Source organism: the organism of the source record quoted next, unplaced genomic scaffold (genome assembly GCF_019419815.1).
Source record: "Pyrus x bretschneideri cultivar Hongxiangsu unplaced genomic scaffold, Pyrus_bretschneideri_v1 Contig23, whole genome shotgun sequence".
In the NCBI taxonomy this organism is placed as follows: domain Eukaryota; kingdom Viridiplantae; phylum Streptophyta; class Magnoliopsida; order Rosales; family Rosaceae; genus Pyrus; species Pyrus x bretschneideri.
The window spans coordinates 4,098,960-4,121,595 of NW_025999535.1; the positions used below are offsets into that span (position 1 = coordinate 4,098,960).

At 36.0% G+C, this 22,636-nt stretch overlaps 2 protein-coding genes and 1 non-coding gene across 3 annotated transcripts; 1 reads left to right on the forward strand and 2 right to left on the reverse strand.

The window, feature by feature from the left end:
* Positions 1–536: 536 nt before the first annotated feature.
* TRNAI-UAU lies at positions 537–610 on the reverse strand. Its single transcript has one exon. It is a non-coding gene; the product is annotated as a tRNA-Ile (tRNA).
* Positions 611–9,559: 8,949 nt separating this feature from the next.
* Positions 9,560–11,619, forward strand: LOC103927945. Its single transcript, XM_018642734.2, has 5 exons — positions 9,560–9,674; positions 9,954–10,064; positions 10,536–10,699; positions 10,789–10,993; positions 11,097–11,619. Exons 1-5 carry the CDS (start codon positions 9,672–9,674, stop codon positions 11,271–11,273), a joined length of 660 nt encoding a protein of 219 aa, XP_018498250.2. The 5' UTR covers positions 9,560–9,671; the 3' UTR covers positions 11,274–11,619.
* Positions 11,620–17,608: 5,989 nt separating this feature from the next.
* On the reverse strand, positions 17,609–22,249 carry LOC103940069 (sodium/calcium exchanger NCL). Its single transcript, XM_009350140.3, has 7 exons — positions 21,759–22,249; positions 20,326–20,511; positions 19,520–19,701; positions 19,274–19,416; positions 18,917–19,184; positions 18,539–18,838; positions 17,609–18,022 (listed from the first exon to the last, which is right to left on the reverse strand). Exons 1-7 carry the CDS (start codon positions 22,171–22,173, stop codon positions 17,774–17,776), a joined length of 1,743 nt encoding a protein of 580 aa, XP_009348415.2. The 5' UTR covers positions 22,174–22,249; the 3' UTR covers positions 17,609–17,773.
* Positions 22,250–22,636: the final 387 nt, after the last annotated feature.

Genomic DNA, 22,636 nt, shown 5'->3' on the forward strand with positions numbered 1-22,636 from the left:
GTACAAATTGCATTAATTAATAATAAAAACATCCACAAACAAGAGAACCAAATTACAAATACTACGGAGGTGTGACCGTGTAAGGACACATACTAAAATATACAAAACGGGATCGAAGAAGGAACCAAATGATTCCGGATCAAAACCCTCTCTAGGTACAAATTGTTGTTGAGGAATGAGCATTGCTATGAATTTTTACAGAAATAGGACAACAGAAACTAGAAGCAACGCTTGATGTTTGGGACCATGTATAAAGAAGGTGGTTGGATTAGTGGGACAATATATATGACAGAAGTTGAATTAGAATACAAAAGCTTAAACCCTAAACCTATGAAGGCAAGTTTAAGGGTTATTTTTCAACACCAACAAAATTGATTTTTAGCGGTGTATGACTTCGGAATTAACACTTAACAGTCGACAACACGAAAGGGATAGAATCTCATATCATTTGGCAGAATATCAAATGGTTAATATGGTGAAATTTCAATGTAAAATTCAGGGAAAAAAAGGTTAAAAATTAAACACAAATCGAAGTATGGTCCCGGCGGGGCTCGAACCCGCGACCTTCGGCTCATAAGACCAACGCTCTAACCAACTGAGCTACGGGACCTGCTTATTATAATGAACTGATTTACATTATTAACTGTAATAAGGAAAATAGTTATACGGTTGAAAGTTCCAATTATTATAGTTATTCTCTTAGTTTTTGTAATCTAAACCTGTTCATCTAATTCGTAAATGGGTTTTGTATGGACTGGAGTCCAAAAAAAAAAAAAATAATAATAGTAATTAAGGACTGACATCCATATTGGCAGTTGGAATTCTTAATTATTGTAGCATTAGTCACCATTTTTTTTTTTTAGAGGAAACAATAGTGATTTTATTTATATAAAAAAGAAGGCGTACAATCCTTAAAGCGGATATCCTGGATTATATCCAGAGATTCCTCAAACCAATGAAAATTAAAAGAAAAAACTAATGCCAACTTAGCCAAACTATGAGCCGCACCATTGGCGGAATGAGGAATATGGCAGATTTTAGAGGAACCAAAGCCCTGCAGACTCTCTCGGACGTCATCCACTAGCAAATCCATAGAGGAAGACCCCCTCTTCAAGCTCCCAACTCCCTGAACGACTTGCAAAGCATCGCTCTCTATGAGAATACTTTAAAAGTTCTGTTGCATTGCCAAAAAAGGCCATCTCGGGCAGCAAGCAATTCAACCGTATAGGGGTTATTGACGTGAGATATTCGGCGAACAAAACCTCCAGCATAGCTACTAGCTTTGCCACGGAATATCACACCAATCCCCCCTATTTTAGAAGCAGCACAAAAAGCACCATCAACATTGATTTTAATCCATCCAGTGGGAGGAGAAGACCAACGGGAAATCAAGTGCACAGACTGAGGTTGGGATGCAGGTTGGGCTTTGGTAAAGGCGTCCAGTTGAAGACTTGCAAAGTAACTAACAAAGGTCGGATTCGCGAGCTTACCATCCCATAACAAGGCGTTCCTGGCGTGCCAGATTGAATTAATAAGCATCAAGAACAAGATAGAGAGAGTAGGAGAAAGAAAGCCAATAGACGCAAAAAACCAATCCCAAAATGAAGATTCTGTCGTAGGTCGCTGACCCAAATTCATGTTGGAGGAGAAGAACACTACTCAGGCAACTGGACAAGCAAAAACGCATGTAGCATAGACTCCGAAGAGGAACTACACAAAACACAAATATTGTCCATCGCCACCCCTTTTTTCTCCAAGTTCGAACGAGTAGGAAGGATATTGAGACAAGCCTTCCAAGCACAGATTTTGACCTTTCATGGGATCGAGGCTCTCCAGTGTTTGTTCCAGGTAGAGGTACCAATTGTGCTTTGATTGGATGGGGAAGCAAGATCACGCAAAGAGATGGCAACCTTACAAGCACTTTTGACAGAAAACAACATCTTAGAATCATAATGCCAAATCAGGTAATCCGGAGGCAATTTGCGACTTAACGGGATTGAGAGAATCAAGGTTGCCTCGCAAGGAGGAAATAAGGAACTAATGATATCCAGTGTTCCAAGAGGCCGACTCTCATTTGGACGTTTATTCACTTGATTCATACTATAGAACGATCTATATCAAAGTTACATTCTATGTATACTATAACTTAGGAGGACTTACAAACTCTAGCCAAGTTGGGTGAATAATGCGTTATGAAATTGCTAAAGAAAATATAGGAGCTGAAGTGTTTGTAACAAGGCTAAACATTAAAGTAATTTGTCGTATAAGCTGTTGAATTCAATGCTAGATTGATCACAAGGTACACCCTACCCACAATGGGTAGGTAGCTAACAAACATTTGATATTGAAAACAAAGAAAAATAGACGAAGTTGATTCAAAATGGTATGGCAGATGATGCCTTACAATAGTAGCAGAAAGCAAGCATATCTATACACTCTCGTACAGGTTTGATCTCTATCGTTTCCTCTCTCTCGTGACGACTAACAATTTAACCCACTAATGTTATCGATCTACTAAGAAAATAGTATGAGTCAAGTGATGAATTGTCCTAGTGGTTAGGGTCTTTCTTTTCAACTTATTGTGTCCTAAGTTCAAATTCACAAATTCACCCCTCCTCTTAATGTAGATTAGTATAAAATATCACTTGTAAATTTTTTTTGTCAAAATAATAAAATGTTTACACCATTTTCAAGATGGGACTAAACCATTCCGGAGACCCTATCATCCATCTATGCAAACCGCTAACACGATTATCAAAAGAAGCCACAGAGTGAGCCACTTTATTACAATTTCGCGAGCATAACAACTGCTCAATGGACTCTAATTGCTTAGCCATCTTCACAATCCCATCAATAGTAGCATATGTCGCAAGAAAATGGATTTTTATGTATACATTGAGATGAAACGATAATGGTTTTATTAGATTTGTTTTTTTTTTTTTTTTTTTTTTTTTGGACAACGGGTAAATTTTATTACTAACAAAAAGCAAGTGCAAACAAAGGCCTAGATACAAGATTAACACAGAAAGAAGGCCAACATAACACGAAGGACAAGGCCCAAAGCCAGCTTTGGAGCCCAGCCCACGAAAAAAACAGAACTCAGAAACACACAACGCCTCCTTCGGCGCCTACAACAGCCGCCACCAGAAAAGTAAACATCAATCACCACGGTCCGACGCCCACCACCATCACTAAAGGTCATACCTGCAAGAACCCCAAAAGATGAGGCAGCCAATTGATGAAAAAGATGAAGGGAGATGGATGGAGGGGTATGGAAGGGGATGGATCAAGGCGGATGGAGCAAGCAAGTGACCGGGGGCTGGAGTTCGAGAAGGTACTATCAAAAGCAAGGAAAGATTTCGGATGAGGAAACTGATATTTGCATGGATGGGGGAAAGTGTAGACAACATGGAGAGCAAGAAGAAAAGAAAATGGAAGAAAAACCATGGGACTACCACCGACCCTAGCAGTAGTTAGGGCCGGTGATAACACTGGTTTAATCGAAAAGACCACTCACACTAAAGTGAGAAAGGTTCTCACGGAAGGAGAAAAGGTCTCTCACAGAAGGAGAGAGAACTTTTTAGGTCGTGAAGAAAATGTACAAACTTTCAAATAAGGTACCCTGAATTAAATTAATATGATTTTCAAACTAAAAATATTCGAAAGAAAGAAAGAAAAAACAATATCAGCTTTGTCAATTTAATAGTCACCATACTGATGGATTTGTGTGTGTGACAAGCACAAAAAGTACAAAACCAACACTCCAAAACCGAAAGAGCTTCAATCTCACTCGGTAGTATTCCTCTTCACTTGTAAGTGAGAAGTCTTAGGTTCGAATATTGTGGATGACGAATTCGATACCAAATTAGATTGTCATCGTATGGTTTAGCCGAATTTTCACTTCCCTTAGTGCAAAAATATATCGTTGTACTAAAAAAAAAAGAATTTCCATCTTGGCAACTAGATATTCAACCACTTCATATATAACTCGTAGCATGGAAGATTTTTTATTTATTTTAAAAGTAGCTCTTAGTCTAATTTCTCTTCTCAATATTAAAGAAGTTTCAAGTTCAAATATTTTATGTTCGTTGATGAAAAAAAAAAGGGAGAAATTATAAAATGATACAAAACCAATTTCGAGATCATCATGCACTAAAAAAATTTCACTCATACAAAACCAATTTCATATCTTGTTCACACTAAATACAACTTTAAACACACGACCCATCAATATTTATGATGCTATCAACCACAATAAATTATTGGTTGTTGAAGATTTTAAATTCACCCCAAATGATTCAAATACCAAATAATGCTAAAGAGACATTCAAAAGTGAGATTTTTTATAGACTTTCTGTCACATCATTTTTTTTTTGTCACAATATTTTATAATATTAGCACATTAATTGACATTAAACTGTATGGTGACAAAGAATTCATAGAAAATCTCACTTTGAAAAAGTTTCTTTATAGCATTTCTCTTACATGGTACTCAAACCAATGAACAACCAATGAAAGAAAAACAAGAATGAAATCAGGCAAAATAAACAGAATCTTATTGATAGATGCTTTATATTTATGATGGATGCCTTATAGTTTGTGAATCCAACAAAATCTTTGGCTTCTTATGTGACAAAAGGAGTGGTGTCATAGAGGCTCCACAGTCCCCTATGGAATATATGGATGGTGGGTGGCTGGTTTTTCTTGAAAGGCACCATTTTTGTTTTGTTTTGAGAAAGTTGGGATAGTTTGTTGTGGCCAAAGTGGGGTCTTTCAGGAAAGGTAGATATTAGCTTTGCTCATTGGTATGTCACAAGGCAAGATTTGAGGATTCAATCATATATAGTGACCTCTCAACTTGTGTTATCTATTTTCTGTTTCAGATTATCAAATTTATGATTAGATTATGATTACCTTAATTTGACTCAAATCTTTGAATTGGCTAAGAATCTGATATTACTGTCAAATTTTTATTGGATGGAATTTGAATTTAAAGTATTTAACTAACGGCTCATGGCTCATAAACCAAATGAAAAATAAATAAAGTAAATAGGATCTAGCGTGTCCAATTTTGGTAGATTTTCATTTTTCATGATAGATTGAACTTAAAACCTAAATCCAAGTTTTGATCACCATTAAATTTGAGAAATCTCCTATTCTAATACTTTAATTATTCTCTTAATTACTATAAAACTGAATCAAGCGGAACTATACGTCTTGGTTCTTAAAACATTTGGTGATCAAAAAAACCAAGTGATGGTCACTTAAAAGCAAATATATCATTTGTATGAAAGTTAAGCAAGTTCTTTTGAGACATGCATATATATGATATATGTCTTCTAATTTTTTTGGAAACGTTTATAGGTTCTAAATATAATTTACATGAATTTAGTGTAGATTTTAAATCATTTGTGTATGTGTGTGTGTGTATGTCTCTATGAGTGTGTGTGTGGGTGTGTGTAAATTACTTTTTCTTTGATGCGGTATACCATTCTGGAGAGCCGAATATATAACATGAGGCGTATTTGTTTTGAATAAATTATATACTTGTGTTAACACATTTTTTTCTAAAACGTGAACTTATTTTCTTCAGTTTCAAATCATCACACACACCATCTAGTTATTATTGAAAGTATACGATTTATTTTTTTCCGGTAACAGAAAGTATACGAATTTATATATAACATTGATGTTCTCACAGATGCTTTTGATCACGTATATCCAATCGGAAGGGGGAAACATAAAAATTGATCCAGTCTGTATATCTATCTTCAACTATGTTCTTGCTATAGTTCGTAAGTAAATATGAACCGTAGAACATCTTTTCTTATAAAGCAGAACGTTCAAAATAAGTTAACGTTGTACGTAAACTTCCTATTCAATTTCCATTAATAATCATTTATAATTGTTATCACTAACTTTCCATTAATAGGAAGTAGGAAATAGAAACTAACAAGTTGAATTTAAAGTATAGAAAGGAAAGGATTAAGTTTAGAGTGACAATGAGGGTAGGTAGGGATGACAATTTAATCCGTCAAATCCGATTCTCGTAAGTAATCGATCCGAATGGTTCGGTTTTGGGTATAAAATTTCAGGGTATTTTACGGTTATGGGTAACCGTAGGGTAAATGTTTCGGTTTCAGGTTCGGTTGTGGTTATTGGGGTATCCGGCCTGAACCCATACCCGAAACCGAACAATTTCATCTATGAATAAAAAAATATAAATATTTATTATATGAAAAGGGGTTGTTAATAATCATGCATTATTAAATATGAAATAAATTATTTACTTTTATATCATTAATAATATGAATTATATGCTTATCTCTACTAATTAATAAAACACTCATTGTCAGCTAAAACCCTATGAAATTACTAGTTTAACCCTTTAATTAAAAAAGAACATAAATAAGAAATATAGGGCAGAAATGTAATTTCACACAACCAAATTTTACTGTTTTTTTTTTCAAAGCCTCACCTACATGTAATCCTAACATATCTCCAATTAAAAATAAAATAAAAAAACCTTCCCACTCCCACATTCTCTATCACTCTCTTCCTCTCTCTCTCTCTCTCCTTCTATTTCAAAAACAAAAATAAAAAATTTTCTCACACACTTTGTGTGTGCCCATATGCTAGTAATTTTAAGAGTGTAAATGTTTTCTTAGTAATATAAATTTTTAATATTACTTATTAGATGCATTGTATCAATTGTATTAATAATATCAATTTATTTAATATTATTCATTTAGTTAATAATATAAATAAATATATAAATATCATAATGCGAAAAACCGTTCCTCGATCAAAAATCCATCACTCGATAAGTTCGATTATGGGGAAAATTCGTTCGGGAATTCTACGAGTTCAGGTTCAGGGAAAATAAATGGGTTCGGGTATGGGGATGGCACATCCGAACCCAATCCACCCCGTTGCCATCCCTAGGTATGACGATGGAGGATGGGGTCGAATTTGTCATTCTGTTCTCACATTTTTTTTTTACTATTTTTTGCCTTGAAAGATAAACAATTTCGCTTTAAATTAAGAATGGATAATTAGATAAAGAATGGATAATTAGCCCAAAGATAAACGATGACATAATGAACGCACAACAATGTTATAACGAAAGAATGATCATCCAACTGATTGTCCATCAAGGATATAGGACATATATTAGTAACAATGATAACTTCAAAGACATGTAACATGTCATTCACTCATTCTAGTCAATGATATTCATTTAAAAACCTCAACCGTACGTACAAGACATAAATCTTAACAAAATTGTAAATGAAACAAACAGAAAAGGGTAAAATTAAAGGAGGCACAAACTGCATAAAAAAAAAAATAAAAATAAATAAAACTAAAAACTCACGTCACTAGATTAATTTATAGTTTTCAACATCATTGCAAAAAACAACAAACACTTATCTCAAATTGTATAAGAATAGTTTGCATATGGTATTTGTTTGTTTTTCTAGTGCTTCTAGTTTTCCTATCAAAGAAACTAGTATGTAAATTCAAGGGTAGTATCAAAGTTTGTACTTGTGTTATTTAAAAGGAATTTTTCCATGTGAACACAATGTCGATATTTAAATTAAAATGCATATGATATTTGTCCAAATAAGAATGCGAAAACTCCCATATTACAACACTTTATACTTTTCAAATTCCAAAAACATGCTAGTAGATATGGATAATGTTAAGGAAACTAAATTTGTAGACAAAACTTTATAAACTAAATGACATGGAAGTTGTTGATTGAATTATTACTTAAACGTTGATAAACGTGCTCATTTATTTTGATAACACATCATTTAATTTGTAAATTTTGTTTATAAATTTTGTTTTCGTAATATTATCCAATAAACCTATACGTTACTACGTTAGGCAAACTTAATGGCGGTGAATTCCATGCATGCGTCCGTGTTGAGGATACTTTAAACGGGTCCCGCGTACGTGGGAGTTGAGATGGTAGGCCCTATACGCTAAAGCTGCAAAAGCCAGCCATGCATGGATGCCTAAAAATGAAACAAACAAGCAAAGCATTGGTGACAGTCTGGTTCGTAGCTCAATTTGGTAACTCATAATAACAAACCCAATTGGAATTTGAGAGCAAAAATATGGCTTTCAGCTTTTGGCTTATGGCTTATGGCTATGGCCTTCGGCTTTCGACTTTTGGCTCTCACTTGTCTTCTCAGGAGAGAAAGTAGTGAGTGAGTGAGAGAAAACAGAGCTCATAAGAGTCGGTCTAGGAAGCAAATGAGGAGTGGAGCGAGAATGTGGGCGACAAATTTGAGAAAAATATTAATCATAGTGTTCTAGATTTGCATGGTTTGAATTTCAAAAAAACCCTACAAAAAATACAGATTTTTTGGTCATAAATTTGCATATACTCTCTCTCTCTCTCTCTCTCTCTGTCATCTGATCTCTCTCGGACATGTGAGAAAAATCTGAAAACCTCTCAGATTATCTCTCTTCCGCTTCTCTCTCTCTCTCTCTCTCTCTCTCTCTCTCTCTCTCTCTCTCTCTCCCCCTTTCCCTTTTTAATTTTTGTACTGTTTGTTTTGCTAAAAACTTGGCTAGGCTTTTGGGTTTGTTCCTCCCCAAGCGAGATTTTGGGTAATCTTAAATTCCTCTTAGAGTTTGTTTTCAAATCATGGTTTCTTGAAAATCAAGGATTTGGGTATCTCTCTCCAATCTTTGTTTCTTTATTTCCTTAAACTCCCAAAAAAAAGTTATAAAAATCCCAAATTTTTATTCATGGAAGAGAAGAACAAGAGCAAGCACTACAAAAGCCACAAGAACATGTTCCTCCTCCAACTCAAATCACCATCAAGATTTAGTTTTTCCCCCATAAATCCCCATTTCAAATCCTGAGTTTCTGAGTGTGATCCAGAAATCCCCTCTTTTTTATTATCAATCTTTTGTTGCTATAAAAGTAGATGGATTTATTAACATAGCAAAAGAAATGGCTCATGAGGAAGAACAAACCCAAAACACTAGCACTGAAATTATTGGGTTGGGAAGCAATAACATCATCAGTAGTAGATCTTCATCCAAAAAAACAAAGCAGAAAAAAGTGCCACAGAGAGGACTTGGTGTTGCACAGCTTGAGAAAATCAGGCTTGAAGAACAGCAGAAGAAAGCAGCAGCAGCTGCAATTTTGTCCACCACCCCACCATCTTCTCTCCCATCACCAACAAAATCTTCTTCATATTCGTGTACTAGTTCGGTTCCGATCAGGCATTTTTATCAGCCTCCCTCTTCAATCCCATTCCCATCACTGGATCTGCCCTCCCCCAACTCGATTTTCCATCCACAGTTTATTCCATCGGCCCACAGCGGCGTTGATGGTAGGAAGCCAATGATCAGCAGTGGAACTGTTCCATTTGGTGTGGGAAATAATAACAACAACAATAACATTAATGGTGGTGGGAATGGGAATCATGTTCCCAACTTGTGGAATCCATGTGAGTTTAATATTCTTGATCAGAAGGTGAGTTGTAATCCTGGGTTGGATCCTGGATTGGCATTCAGGTCTACTATGAATTTGCCTTTTGAGTCCAGCAACAACAACTCCCTTTGGCCGCTCTCCAATTTTCCAACAAGAACACAGCAATTTCATCACCAGCAGCCTCCTCCTCCACCGCCCTCCTCCTCCTCCTTCAATGGTAACACATTCTTTCTACTCTATTTTCTTCGTTGTTTGTTTCGGTTTCCCCTTTCTCTTTGTAGTTCTAGAAAAAATCTAATTATGTGAAGAAATGTTAGATTCAAGTTAGGCAAGTTAACTCAGGATAGCGTGCCTCTTTGTAGATTAAAGTAGTTTAGAATATCGTCGTATAAAAAAAATAAAATTTAGTTACGTGAAGAAATTAATGAACTTTTGATGATCCACTCTTTTTAATTCTATTTGAGAATGAATTGTTGGTGTATGGGAAATATTGCAGGTTAATCTGTCAACAGCAAATTCATCATCTGTACTAAATTTGCAGATAGAGCCCCCTTCAAACCAAAGCTATTACAGCAACTGTACTCCTATGTGGCCGGATGAAGAAAAGGTTTGTTCTGTTCACCTCTATATTTAGCCTATATGATTGCCTCTTTTTCCTGAAATATGTATCTAATTTTAGCATCTCAAAATTTATAATTTCTCAGTACTTATTTTGCAAATTCCTTTTCCTAGTGGGAATTAGTCCAACCAGTGGGATTTCATTAGATTTGGAAATCCTATTTCACATATTGGAATTCAGAAAGAATTTGTATACTTTTATATTTCAGTTTGTTTTATTTTGATGCAATTGAATTTGAATTTGAGTACAATCGGTTTGATAATTTTGTGAGGCACCTAAGAGATTGGTGTTCATACATACCTAGGAGTAGCCAAGTTGACTATAGCAATGTGGTCCTCCTTCTGAACCTAAATTGCAATTTTTCTCCTCGTAATTTAGATTAGAATATAATCAATATATAGAATATCACTCGAATAATACTTCATTTGATTAATTCTTACTATCTTTAATATGTAGTAGATGGTTGGCATGAAGAGGCCATATCCATTTTCTCTAGAGAATCCACCAATCCCCTCCATCAAGTTACCTACATTTGTTGCTCCTCCTATAAGAGCCGATGAAGCAACTTCATGTGGGAACAGATCCGCCTTTAATTTTGATCCAGCAATCAAAACAAATTTCAGGTCAGTTTATCTCTAATTATCTTCCATTTATTTACACCAAGCACATTATTTTGCTCACATGGATTTTCTTTCCTTTGCACCATATTCAGAGAAGGGCCTTCATGCTCAACTTCAATTTCTGAGTCGAATTCAAGAAGCAGCATCAAAGAAAATGGGAGTGTCAATGGAGATTTTCTCACCCTAGCCCCTCCTTCAACTAGTTGGACATGTCCCAGCCCAAAGCTCAACCTCCCTCCATCTTATCTTGCGTTTCATAACCGTGAAATTCCGGATTTTGAATCATTTCACTATCAAGTGCGATAATCAACACAGCCCACTTCTCATTTAGCTAACTTTGTTTAGCAGTTTCATTTCATTAATTGTCTAATTTTTTTTTCGTTCATTCGAATTGTTATAGGGGAATAATGCAGATGACACAATTTACCAGCCAGGACCAAGTGTTCCAAATCCACAACAAGCTTTCTACAGCTTCTTCCCACTAGCAAAGGCACAAAATGGTAGGGCAGCGACCACTCTAAACAACAATTGCAATGGTGAAGTAGGAGAAAGTGTTGATCTCAATTTGAAGTTATAAAATCCGATTTATTTATTAATTAGGCCATTTCTTGTGGATCTTGTTTTCTATGTAAACCAAATTATAATTTTTTTTTTTTTCATAATTTAAATTTATACTTAGATGGGTCTTTTATTTGCATATGTAAGCTTGAGCCTTGTGAAGGGTGAAGAGTTTGGAAAGGAAAAATGGACATGGAGATGCAGATTTGTCTGTATGAGTGGTTACAATTGTATTCTTATGAAGTCAAAAGTGCTTGTGTGCCTTGGGATTTTGGGATCTTTTGAGTTATGTTTTGAGTTTGTTTTTTGGTTGGTGGATGACCGAGGCACTGCAGTTGCTAACAAACTTTTGCATGTGGATTGTGGAAGATCTGACTGTGCTTTGTCCTTTCGTTTTTTATGTGGGGTAGGCACATATGACATCCACTATAATTGCAAGCGTTTGATGTGAGACTCTGGGCCTATGTTGCCTGGAAAAATGTTAGCATTAGTCGTGCTAGTTAATTCTAATCGTTAATTTTTGTATATTTTATTTGTGAGCATACAATTATAATTGGTTCTTCAAAAAAATTATAAGATAAAATTATTCCAACTATCACAATAACTCTCTTACAAAGTGCTCTCTTGCACTCTTCATACACTTACCGACGACAATTTCGATTGAATTTTTATCGCCTAATGATTAATTATGGTTTGAACCTTGTCATCAATCTCGTTTTGGTGATTTCTTCTTACTCTGATTTTTATTTGTCTCAAATCTCAACCATCTTGTTGGATCCACACCACCCACTTCATATACACGACTAAATTTGGTGTTTTAGGTAGGATGGTGACACTACTATACCAAAAGTATGAGTTTTGATAATCTAAAGGGTTATGAGTTTTAAGATGTATAGTTTAGAGCGCTTTTATTAATAAGTTGTAGAAAGAAACCTCTAGTTTAATTTTGTTTTTAGTTTTGTTGCATCTCTCTAAGAGAGTTTTTAATTTAATTTCACTTCAATATGGATTTTCCGCTTTAGGTCGTTTTTGTTAAAGTTAATCATTTGCTTTAAAGTTAATCCTTTTATGTAATTTGAAATGTTTGGATTTTTAATCTATTGCCACATGTATGGCATAGATCTTTTGTAAAAGAGCTGACCAATTGCCTTATCAGTTGTCCCATGTATTGGGACATTCAATCAATATCAAAAAATATCTCTTCATGAAAAAGCTCTCTGCCCTCTGTTTCCCCGTTTGCTCACTGCCCTCTATTTTCCTGTTCTGCTCATATTTGTCATATGTTGCTTCATCTTTCTAGCATAATCCGTGTGTTTAGTTTATTGAGATGAAAGATTGTTTGAATATCAACATGGTATCAAAGCCAATCTGATCAAATAATAGGGCGTTTTTTGATTCTCAAAAGGGGGAAAATTCTAAGTGAAACCCTAGAATCAAAATTTTCAAATTCATGGCTGGTTCAAGTAGTAGTGGAGAAATTCGAACTCCTATCTTCATTGGAGAGAATTATGACTTCTAGAGGATAAAGTTGAGAACAATTTTTGTATCTCATGATTTGTGGAGCTTGATGGAAAATGGCTATGTGGTACCTCTAAGTACTATGGTTTTGATAAAGGCTCAAACAAGGGAACTGAAGGAAAACATCAAGAGAGATGCAAAAGCTCTTGGGGTCATCCAAAATGCTATCTCAAATGAAATTTTTCCGAGAATTTCGAACAAGACAGATGCCAAATCAACTTGGGATGTGCTGGAGAAAGTCTACAGAGGCTCTACTAAGGTAAGGGCAGTCAAACTCCAATCTTTGAGAAGAGATTTTGAGTACATAAGAAGGAAAGATGATGAATTGCTAGATGATTACCTGAGTAGATTGTCTGAGATTATTAATCAAATGAAAAGTTATGGTGAAACCTTGTCTGATGAGAGAATAGTTCAGAAGTATCTAATTAGCTTGCCAAGAAAGTATGACAACATAGTTTCAATCATAGAGGAGACTAAGGATTTGTCAACTTTGAGTGTTGAAGAATTGATTGGTTTACTCAAAGGTTTTGCTCAGAGACTATCCAGGCATGACAACAATGATGTAGAAAATGTTTTCCAAAAACTTACAGTGAATCCAAAAACTGAAGCTAGTTCAAGTCAAAGCAAAGCTAAGTCCAACAAGAATTGGAAAGGCAAAAAAAAAAGTGTGGGAAGGAAAGGGTAAGAGAAGAAAAAGGTTGAGAAGAGTTCGTATGTTTCGAAGTGAAAAATTTGTGACAAAGCTCATTCCGATGAATGTTGGTTCAAGGGAAAAGTGAAATGCCACAAGTGTAGCAGATTCAAGTATATGAAAAAGGATTGTACTTACAAAGATAATCAACTAGCTCACTACACCAAAGCTAAAGGTGAAGAGACCAATATGTTTTATGTTGGTCATAATACAACCGTCCAAGAAGAAGCTAAAGTTTGGTTTGTGGATAGTGGTTGTAGCAATCATATGACGACGAACAAGAACATTCTCCATAATATTGACACTACAAACCCAAACCCGAGTGAAGATGGGAAATGGGCAGCTAGTTAATACTTGGGAAGAGGTACTATTGACGTGCATACGAAGAATGGAAAGATGTTCATCAAGGATGTCATGTTAGTTCCTGATTTGAAGCAAAATTTGCTAAGTCTTGGACAACTCATTAAGCATGGCTACTACTTGTATTTTGGAGACAATACTTGCAAGATATATGATGGAAGGAATCATGAACAACTCTTGGCTAAGATTGAGATGAGGAAGAGTAGAAGCTTTCTATGCAACTCAATATACACTCAAGATGGAAGTGCAAGAAGATTGAAAGCTATGGCATAAAAAACTTGGCCACTTGAATTTTCAAAGTCTCAAAAAGCTACAAGAAAAAAAAAATGGTGCGTGGGTTGTCGAGTATCCAAGAAAATGAAGAAATATGTGAAGGTTGTGCACTTGGGAAGCATCACAAAGATTCATTTCCACATGGTAAAGCTTGGAGAGCAAAAGCTCCATTGGAATTGATTCATACAGATGTTTGCAGACCCATGAAGGCCTCTACTCAAGTGGGAAACAAGTATTTCCTAATCTTCGTGGATGATTATTCCAAAATGACTTAGGTATACTTTCTAAGACAGAAATCAGAAGTGTTCTCAATCTTCAAGCAGTTGCAAGCTATGGTTAAGCGATAATTTGGTTATCTAATCAAAGTTCTTAGAAGTAATAGAGGAAGAGAGTACACATCCACAGAATTTGATAAGTTTTATTAAGATATTGGCTTGGAAGGGCAACTTACTGTTAGCTACACTCCACAATAAAATGGAGTAGCCAAGCAAAAAAACAGAACCATAGTCGAAATGGCTAAGGCAATGTTGCATGACAAGGGAATGCCTCAATATTTATGGGGTGAGGTAGTTAATACAGCGGTCTACTTGATGAATAGGCATCTAATAGTGGTGGTTGAAGGCAAGACACCATTTGAGGCATAGAGTGGAAGAAAGCCTTCCGTGAATCACTTAAGAGTGTTTGGGTCAATCTGCTTTGCTTATATTCTGAAAGAACTAAGACAAAAACTTGATGAGTCAAGTGAAAGATGCATTTTCGTAGGCTATGCTTCACACACAAAAGGGTACAGACTCTACAACTTAAAAAAGAAGAAAGATTGTGGTTTGTAGAGATGTTCTCTTTAGTGAGAAATCTTCATGGGATTGCAATCTAGCAACCATCTGAGAGGAATCTGCACTAATCAGAATTGAAGAAGAAAATCGACCAAATGAAGAGGAAATTGAGCTGGAAATTCCACGATAGTCACCTAAAAACAATCCTCAAGTTCACTATCCCACAACTTCGAGTCCAAGTTCAACGCCGATTCAGTTAATGAGCTTAAACGATGTCTATGAAAGCTGTAATTTCTGTGTTGTAGAACTGGAAAACTTTGATGATGCAGTGAAAGAAGATACATGGAAGGCTGCAATGTAAAAGGAGATTAATGTCATTGTGAAAAACAAGACATGAGAACTAGTAGACAGACCTTGTGACAACTTCGTCATTGGAGTGAAATGGATTTATAAGACTAAGCTCAATCAAGATGGTTCCATTCAAAGGACTAAAGCTAGATTGGTAGCAAAGGGTTATTCTAAGAAACCCGAGATTGACTTCCAAGAAACCTTTGCACCGGTAGCTAGGCATGAAACAATCAAAGGCCTTATTTCTGTAGCTACGCAGAAGGGGTGGTTTCTACACCAACTTGACATCAAGTCCGCTTTCCTAAATGGAGTCCTAAAAGAAGAGGTGTTCGTTGATCAACCTCAAGGATTTGTTCTTAGAGGATAAGATTAAAAATGCACTTTATGGCTTGAAACAAGCTCCGAGAGTATGGTATGGAGAGATCGACTTATATTTCAATGAAAAGGGATTTCAAAGAAGTGAGAATGAACCTGCCCTCTATGTCAAAACCGAAGGTATTTCAGATATCCTTATCGTTTCCTTATATGTTGATGTTTTGGTTTATACTGGAAGTAGTGATAAAATGATCTTGAATTTCAAGAATGACATGATGAGGAAATATGAGATGAGTGATCTAGGCATGTTGCATTATTTTTTTGGGAATTAGTATCATTTAATCAAATTATGGTATCTTTATTACTCAAAAGAAATATGCAAAAACAATTTTAGAAAAATTCAAAATGGTTGGTTGCAACACCTCTAGTTGTGAATGAAAAGTTTCAAAGAGAAGATGGTAGTGGTGATGCTGATGAATCTATGTATAGAAGCCTAGTTGGGAGTTTGTTGTATTTGACAGCAACTAGACCCGATATTATGTATGCTGCAAGCTTGTTGTCCAGATTTATGCACAAGCCTAGTCGCATTCACTATGGAGCTGCAAAGAGGATCCTAAGATACATACAAGGTACACTTGACTTTGGTATTATGTATGAAATGAATGTTGAGCCAAAATTGTATGGGTTCTGTGATAGTGATTGGGGAGGTAGTGTGGATGACTTGAAGAGCACATCTGGCTATACTTTTACACTAAGGGCTAGGCGTATTCCCTTGGGCGTCTAAGAAGCAGAAATCAGTTGCACTATCAACGGCAAAGGCTGAGTATGTGTCGGCTTCAATTGCAACTTCTCAAGCAGTGTGGCTGAGAAGAATTATGCAAGATTTTGGTGACAAACAAGAAAGCAACTCATATCCTTTGTGACAACAAGTTAGCAATTGCCATGAGCAAGAATCCTGTCTGTCATGGCAAATCAAAGCATATTGCTCTAAAGCATCACTACATCAGAGGTGTTGTGGAAGACAAGGAAGTGGATGTGGTCTACTGCATGATAGAAGATCAAGTTGTTGATATCTTCACCAAGGCATTACCAAAGGACAGATTCATCTACCTGAGAGAACTTTTGGGAGTAAAGTAGCAAAGCATTAACAAGGAGTGTTAAAGTTAATCCTTTGCTTTAAGGTTAATCTTTTTATGTAATTTGAAATGTTTGGATCTCTAATCTATTGCCACATGTACGGCATAGATCTTTTGTAAAAGGGCTAAGCATTTGTCTTATCAGTTGTCCCATGTATTAGGACATTCAATCAATATCAAAAAAGATCTCTTTGTGAAAAAGCTCTATGCCCTCTGTTTCCCCATTTGCTCTCTACCCTCTATTTTCCTGCAGCAAGCTGCTGCTCATATTTGTCATATGTTGCTTCATCTTTCTAGCCTAATCCGTGTGTTTAGTTTATTGAGATAAAAGATTGTCTGAATATCAACAGTTTTGTCAATCTATATGTGTGACTCAAGAGATGTGATTTTGGCGAGTGACTCGGATGTTTTCCTGTGTGTTGATTTCAAGGGGATTCTCTCTATATATATCATTTCAGCTTTACGTTAAACTCGTTATAGAAAAAATATTGAGATTTGTCACTACGGAAGGATTTGATTCCATTCTTGCTCATCACATCACTGTCTTTTGCAATTAGGATAACCCCTGTTTGTTTTTAATCTTGTATTAATTGAGCATCATAACTTTTTTAGACTTAAGGTCCATTTGAAACTACTTCTCTATGAAGCACTTTTGCTCATAAGAGCTTTAGCTATTACTTTTATGTGAAATGTGTTAAATTTTTATTAAAAAAAATCCAATTGCTTCTCGAAGAAGAGAGCGGTCCTATGATTCGTAAGCACTTTTAAGTTTTTTTTGTCAAACATAACCAAAAACATTTTTGTTTGTTAGAAAACCAACGTTTGGATTCTGCTAAGAATGATTTGGGTTATTTTCTTGATATTCTTTGTTTTCATGGTTTTTGTCAAATATATTGTAAGCGAATATGTCAATCACTAAGAAGATAATGAAATCACAAACTTCTTAAGAACAAAATTTTTGTTGAAAGCAAAAAGTTCATAAGATCAAAACGAGCTATCCACTACAATAATACACGTGAAATTGAAACCTGTGCTCAAATCCTCAAGCCTCAGACACACTGCAAAAACTGAAAACACCCTACTAAGTTCATATGGCCCCTCTAGTCTATGACCAGCCGAAAATATAATCCAGGACATAAATGAGTGCGACGGAGAATGGGTAAAGTAGGAAAGCGATCGAAGATGTCCAAAGAGGGAAGACAGTGCGGAAACTGCAGAAAACCCCCATCACGATGCAAACAATGAGAATAATAAGGACTTCTGCTGAGAAGTCCCACGTTAACTCTCGAAAGTAAACAAGGGCCAAAAACACCGACAGGCACAGGACGTTGTTCATGGTCGCTGATCCATACAACTGCAACAAGAAACAAAAGAGATAAAGAGGTCTTATTTCAGCATCCACTGCAGTTTCCATATGTTACAGTTAAAAACAAAGCACCATAGCAGAATAACTACTTGTGAAAAGCATTTGACATGTAAGTACTTTCTGATTTTTGTTGATTTAGAAGCCTATAGTTAAAATTGGGCATTTAGTGAACTTAATAATGATGAAACTGGACTATAAAATTGGAGAACAGTCGAACCTATTATGGATATAGTCCTAGCGGTCCACTTCTAACCGCACCGATTATATTGTGCACCAACTCGCATTCTACTAGCTGCCCAGCATGGCAGGGTCGAGGTTTTGTCGAAAAGGACATCGGTGTAATAATTAGCAGTGAAACTACTCAATAAAAGTCATGTATATTTTCTGATGTAGAATTCTTCTGTTCTTCAATAAGTTATTGACACAAATTTTCGCCATGTGAAGTACTGTCAGGTTCACAGAGTGATATAACTTAGAGTGAGATCGGATATGTGATATACGAACCTGAGAATATGTTAAAGAGGCGGTTCTGATCTTTTTGCGGCTAGCAAACATTATTGCAGACACAGCCTCACAAGAAGTAGCCAGAGGTAATGCAATGAATGAGATGAAGAACGTCGGAATGCCTGTGGCAGTTGAGAAATTATCAACAACGTCAATCAAGGGATCCGCAGCTGCAGCTGCTATAAGAGTTCCTATCAACAACATTAGAACTGCTTTGAAGGATGTCCACTTGGGATTTTCAACACCTTCAATGATCTCATCACTTTGCCCCCCGAGAAGATCGTGCTCTTGCTTAGTTTTCTGCACGTTAGTTTCTGAGTAGTTAGTGTTGAAGTTAGAGCATGCAACTCAAAATCAATTGGAGATATCGAACCTTACCAAGTGAAAGTTAAACAAAAATTTCATCGTGCGATGATCATTGTCATCTCCCGAACGCTTTGCCTCATGAATCCATTTTGAGATACCGAAGAGGAACTCATCCCGATCAATATGAGAATCGTGAGAAGTGTCAAAATCATTCATCACTTTCTCCACAGCATCATTCTTATCCAACTCTATTTCGTCGAACTTGAGACCTACAATCATTGCTCTTAACTCATTACGTGAAATATGTCCATCCCCGTTCTGATCCATTGCATAAAACAACCTATACACAAAGAATGTTTTAAGGTCAAGAATGGACAATAAAAAAAAAGTGCATTAATCCTGGTGAAAAATTTGATAAACAATGCTAACTTTATTATATTTCCTTCATTAGGTTCACCGTCATCCGTAAGGAGACTTCCGAAGCGCATTTTTAGATGTTGTAAGATTCCTGATATAACATGTTTGTGCTTTGCATACGCAATTCGCCTCCGCTGGATCCAAGGCTGAAACACCTGCACCACAATTAAATGTGTTTTGTAAGTTCAGATTAAGCTTGATTGGACATATCAGACTAGACAATTATGTAATTGATTGCTACATGAACATCAAATTTACCTGATAAAGGCAGTAAGAAATAAATAGTGCGACAGAGATAACAAGTGCAACCAAAACTGCGATCTGGCTGCCGGATTTTGAACTGAGAACCGCTGGTAATTGAACAATAATGAAAGGGAGGATAGATATAGCCATAATCCTTGCAGCATAGCTTGTCCAGATATCAGTACTCACACCAGAACCTGCAAATACAAAACATCTCCAAATTTATCATTCCTCAAGTGAGAAACACGGTTATTTAAAACATTCAGGCAGCAAATATATAGGCATGTCATGTAAATTGTAAACGAGTTATTTCCGATTCCCAGTTCACAAAAGCTATTATGAATTGTGATTAATTATATTAAACTCATGCGCAAATTAATTACTAAATAGAGGGTCAAGGGTTGAAACAAAGACGGTAAAAACGGGAGTTTTATTCCATTTAACTGTTGAAAAAGGAGATCATGTTAGTCCATTTTTTTTGTTTGAATAATGATTTGTGTTCTCTCATTAGCTTTTCAAAACTTAAAGGGTCTCTGAGGAGCGAACAACCATTTCGTAAAGTAACACTCCACTCTGCTGGAGGAGGTCGTGTTCAAATCTCATGGACGAGGACTGAATAAAATAAAAAATTAGCTCCGAGGTGAAAAATACATGGAAGGTTTTCAAATATTGAGCATTGATCCTTTCCTCTTCATGTCTTTTGATGTGTTCTGAATCCTCAGTAGGAAATGATTTTACTGTAAGAACTTATTATCATGTTTGACAAATGCAGACTGCATAGGAAAGAAAAAATGTAAACTGTACAAAGTGGACGAATATACCGGTTAAGCTAAAGCCTTTTGTATCTTTGTTATCGATGGCAACCGAGTTCTGGATATCGCACTTGCCAACGACAACGCAGGAACCCCAGATCAATGTAAGAATCAATACAGTTGAACCAGCTAGCAACCCCATTCCAACTGAGACCTGACTTTGAGCTGTTTCTTTACTCCCAGAAAGTCCGGATACTGCAAATTAAGAAGACTAGTTTAATTCAGAAACAATTTTATCCCAGTCTATCTTCCGACACTAAAATTAACTACGTCTTGTAAACATTTTTGATAAATGCTTAAGAGGACTCTCTCAAAAAATGATTCTCCGTCATCTGATAGTTTAACGTCAATTTCCGTACCAACATTATTAAACACTGTACCAAAAAACACAAGGTAAACATGAGGTAGCAGATGATTCATAAAAAGTCTTATTTTTTAGAGAGTCCCTTGGCATTTCTCAACATTTTTTTTTATATTTTGTCATGTTCATTGTTTATTTGGATAATCCAATCAAATTATTCCAAAAACTCCAAAATTTTACGGTTATTTACTAATTCTGTGTATCTTGTAAACATTTTTTATATTTGTCATGTTCGTTATTTATTTTTTTTCAATTGTCATGTTCGCTGTTAATTTAAGTATTTTTGTTCATGGCTTTTATATTATGTATTGAAAAAAGTGTTTGATTATAATGTTTCTATGTTGTATACAATCAGTAGGATACTAATATACCACAAAATGTATTATAACTTACATAATTATTTACAAAATATTATTGAATTGCATACAGAAGCAAAAAGATCCATGTAAACACATCCGAAACAAGCAAGAGGTAGAAATTTCAAATTATGATCCGAAAATTCCAAAAAATAACCACCGATTCCAGAAAACCGAAAGTTTCTAACTTAAAAGAAAAGTTTAATTTCAAAACGTTTTAAATAAAATATTGAAAACCTTATTTCTTATCCGATCAGTCTGAAAGTCACCCATTGCCAATAATTTAATAAAAGAAAAAGAAAAAAATGTGTTTCCCTAATCGTTGGCCACATGTTTGTCCAAAAAGTAACACCAAACAATTTTCATGCTTCTTCACTTTATCAACGTTGTCCCCGGCTTTTCTGGGCCCTGCGGTTTCTGTGCTTTCACTTCTCATGCATTTTAATTTTTTTTATTTATATGATTATGATTAAGTTACGTTAGTAATTTATATTAATTTTTTTATAAAGATAATAAAACAAAAATTAATAATAATATAAAATATTAACATGTGACTGCACAAATAAAAACAGATGAGAGTGTACATGAAAAGTTAGAGAAGCCAGGTCCTTCACTTTTTTCCCAGACTTTCCCGCCCAAAACCAAACAGAGAATGTTTTTTTCCCAGAGTTTCCCGCCCAAAACCAAACAGAGAATGCATAAGAGGGTAAGTCAGAGATATTCACCGAGAATGAGAATGGCGTCGGGAAGCGACCCGAGGACGGGGAGGAACAACCCTCCGACGATACCGGGGCCGAGAATCTCGAGCAATAATTCGCTCCCATTCGACAGGTACGTTGCTGCCAAGTACATCAAGTAACCGTACACCAAAATCAGGAACAGGTTCCCTAGCACGCTGTCGGTACAAGGTAAGAACCCGTACGTCTCCTCACACTCCCCCTCCGCCTCCGCCGCGATGTCTCCGGGCCGGTTGAGAGTAAGGTAAGGCACAGTGGAGTTGTTAGACCGGCGGTGTACCCCATCAGACACATTTACATCGTGCGGTGAGGATTGAGGCCTGGAGATGTTGTGGCCCGCGGCCGCTCCGCCGCAGAGGATAAGAAAGAAGAAGAGACGGTGAAATAGCAGCGTGTTGGACATGGTTTTTTCAGGTGGACGTTGAAGTTCTTGTGATTCAAAAATTTTGGCTCTTCAGATTGCAGTCCCAATTTTATGATAAGATACTGCATGCCACATAAAGCAGATTTTCAGCAGCAAGTCAACCGAGGTCCTCAGCCAATCGTGTGGCCACGTCAGCAATATTTGTGCCCACATATCTTAAAAATGTCAGCATACGAGTTGCCAAATTTTAATTTATCCTCGAATAGTTGGCGATTTTGGCACTTCTGGTTTAGCTTCCGACACTTCCAGTTTGAGTATTTTAGTGTCAAAAGATAAACTGGGATAAAACCGCTAACCGTAACCCCCATAATCGAAGCAAAAAATGTTTAGGTCAATCAAGATAGCAAGTAGCCATTTACGACAACAGTGGAAAGGTGTTGAGTTCTTGCATAATAGCGTAGGTTCAAACCTCGTCGATAACTAATCTAACAAAATCTATTGT

Bases quoted from the DNA above. Each gene is read 5' to 3' on its own strand.
- LOC103940069 (XM_009350140.3), bottom strand. From the start codon at position 22,173: ATGTCCAACACGCTGCTATTTCACCGTCTCTTCTTCTTTCTTATCCTC. The intron at 19,702-20,325 runs GTATATTCGTCC...TTGTATTTGCAG, and splicing joins AAAAGGCTTTAGCTTAACCG to GTTCTGGTGTGAGTACTGAT. The intron at 19,417-19,519 runs GTAAATTTGATG...ATTGTGGTGCAG, and splicing joins TTTCTTACTGCCTTTATCAG to GTGTTTCAGCCTTGGATCCA.
- LOC103927945 (XM_018642734.2), top strand. The intron at 10,700-10,788 runs GTCAGTTTATCT...CACCATATTCAG, and splicing joins GCAATCAAAACAAATTTCAG to AGAAGGGCCTTCATGCTCAA. The intron at 10,994-11,096 runs GTGCGATAATCA...GAATTGTTATAG, and splicing joins TTGAATCATTTCACTATCAA to GGGAATAATGCAGATGACAC.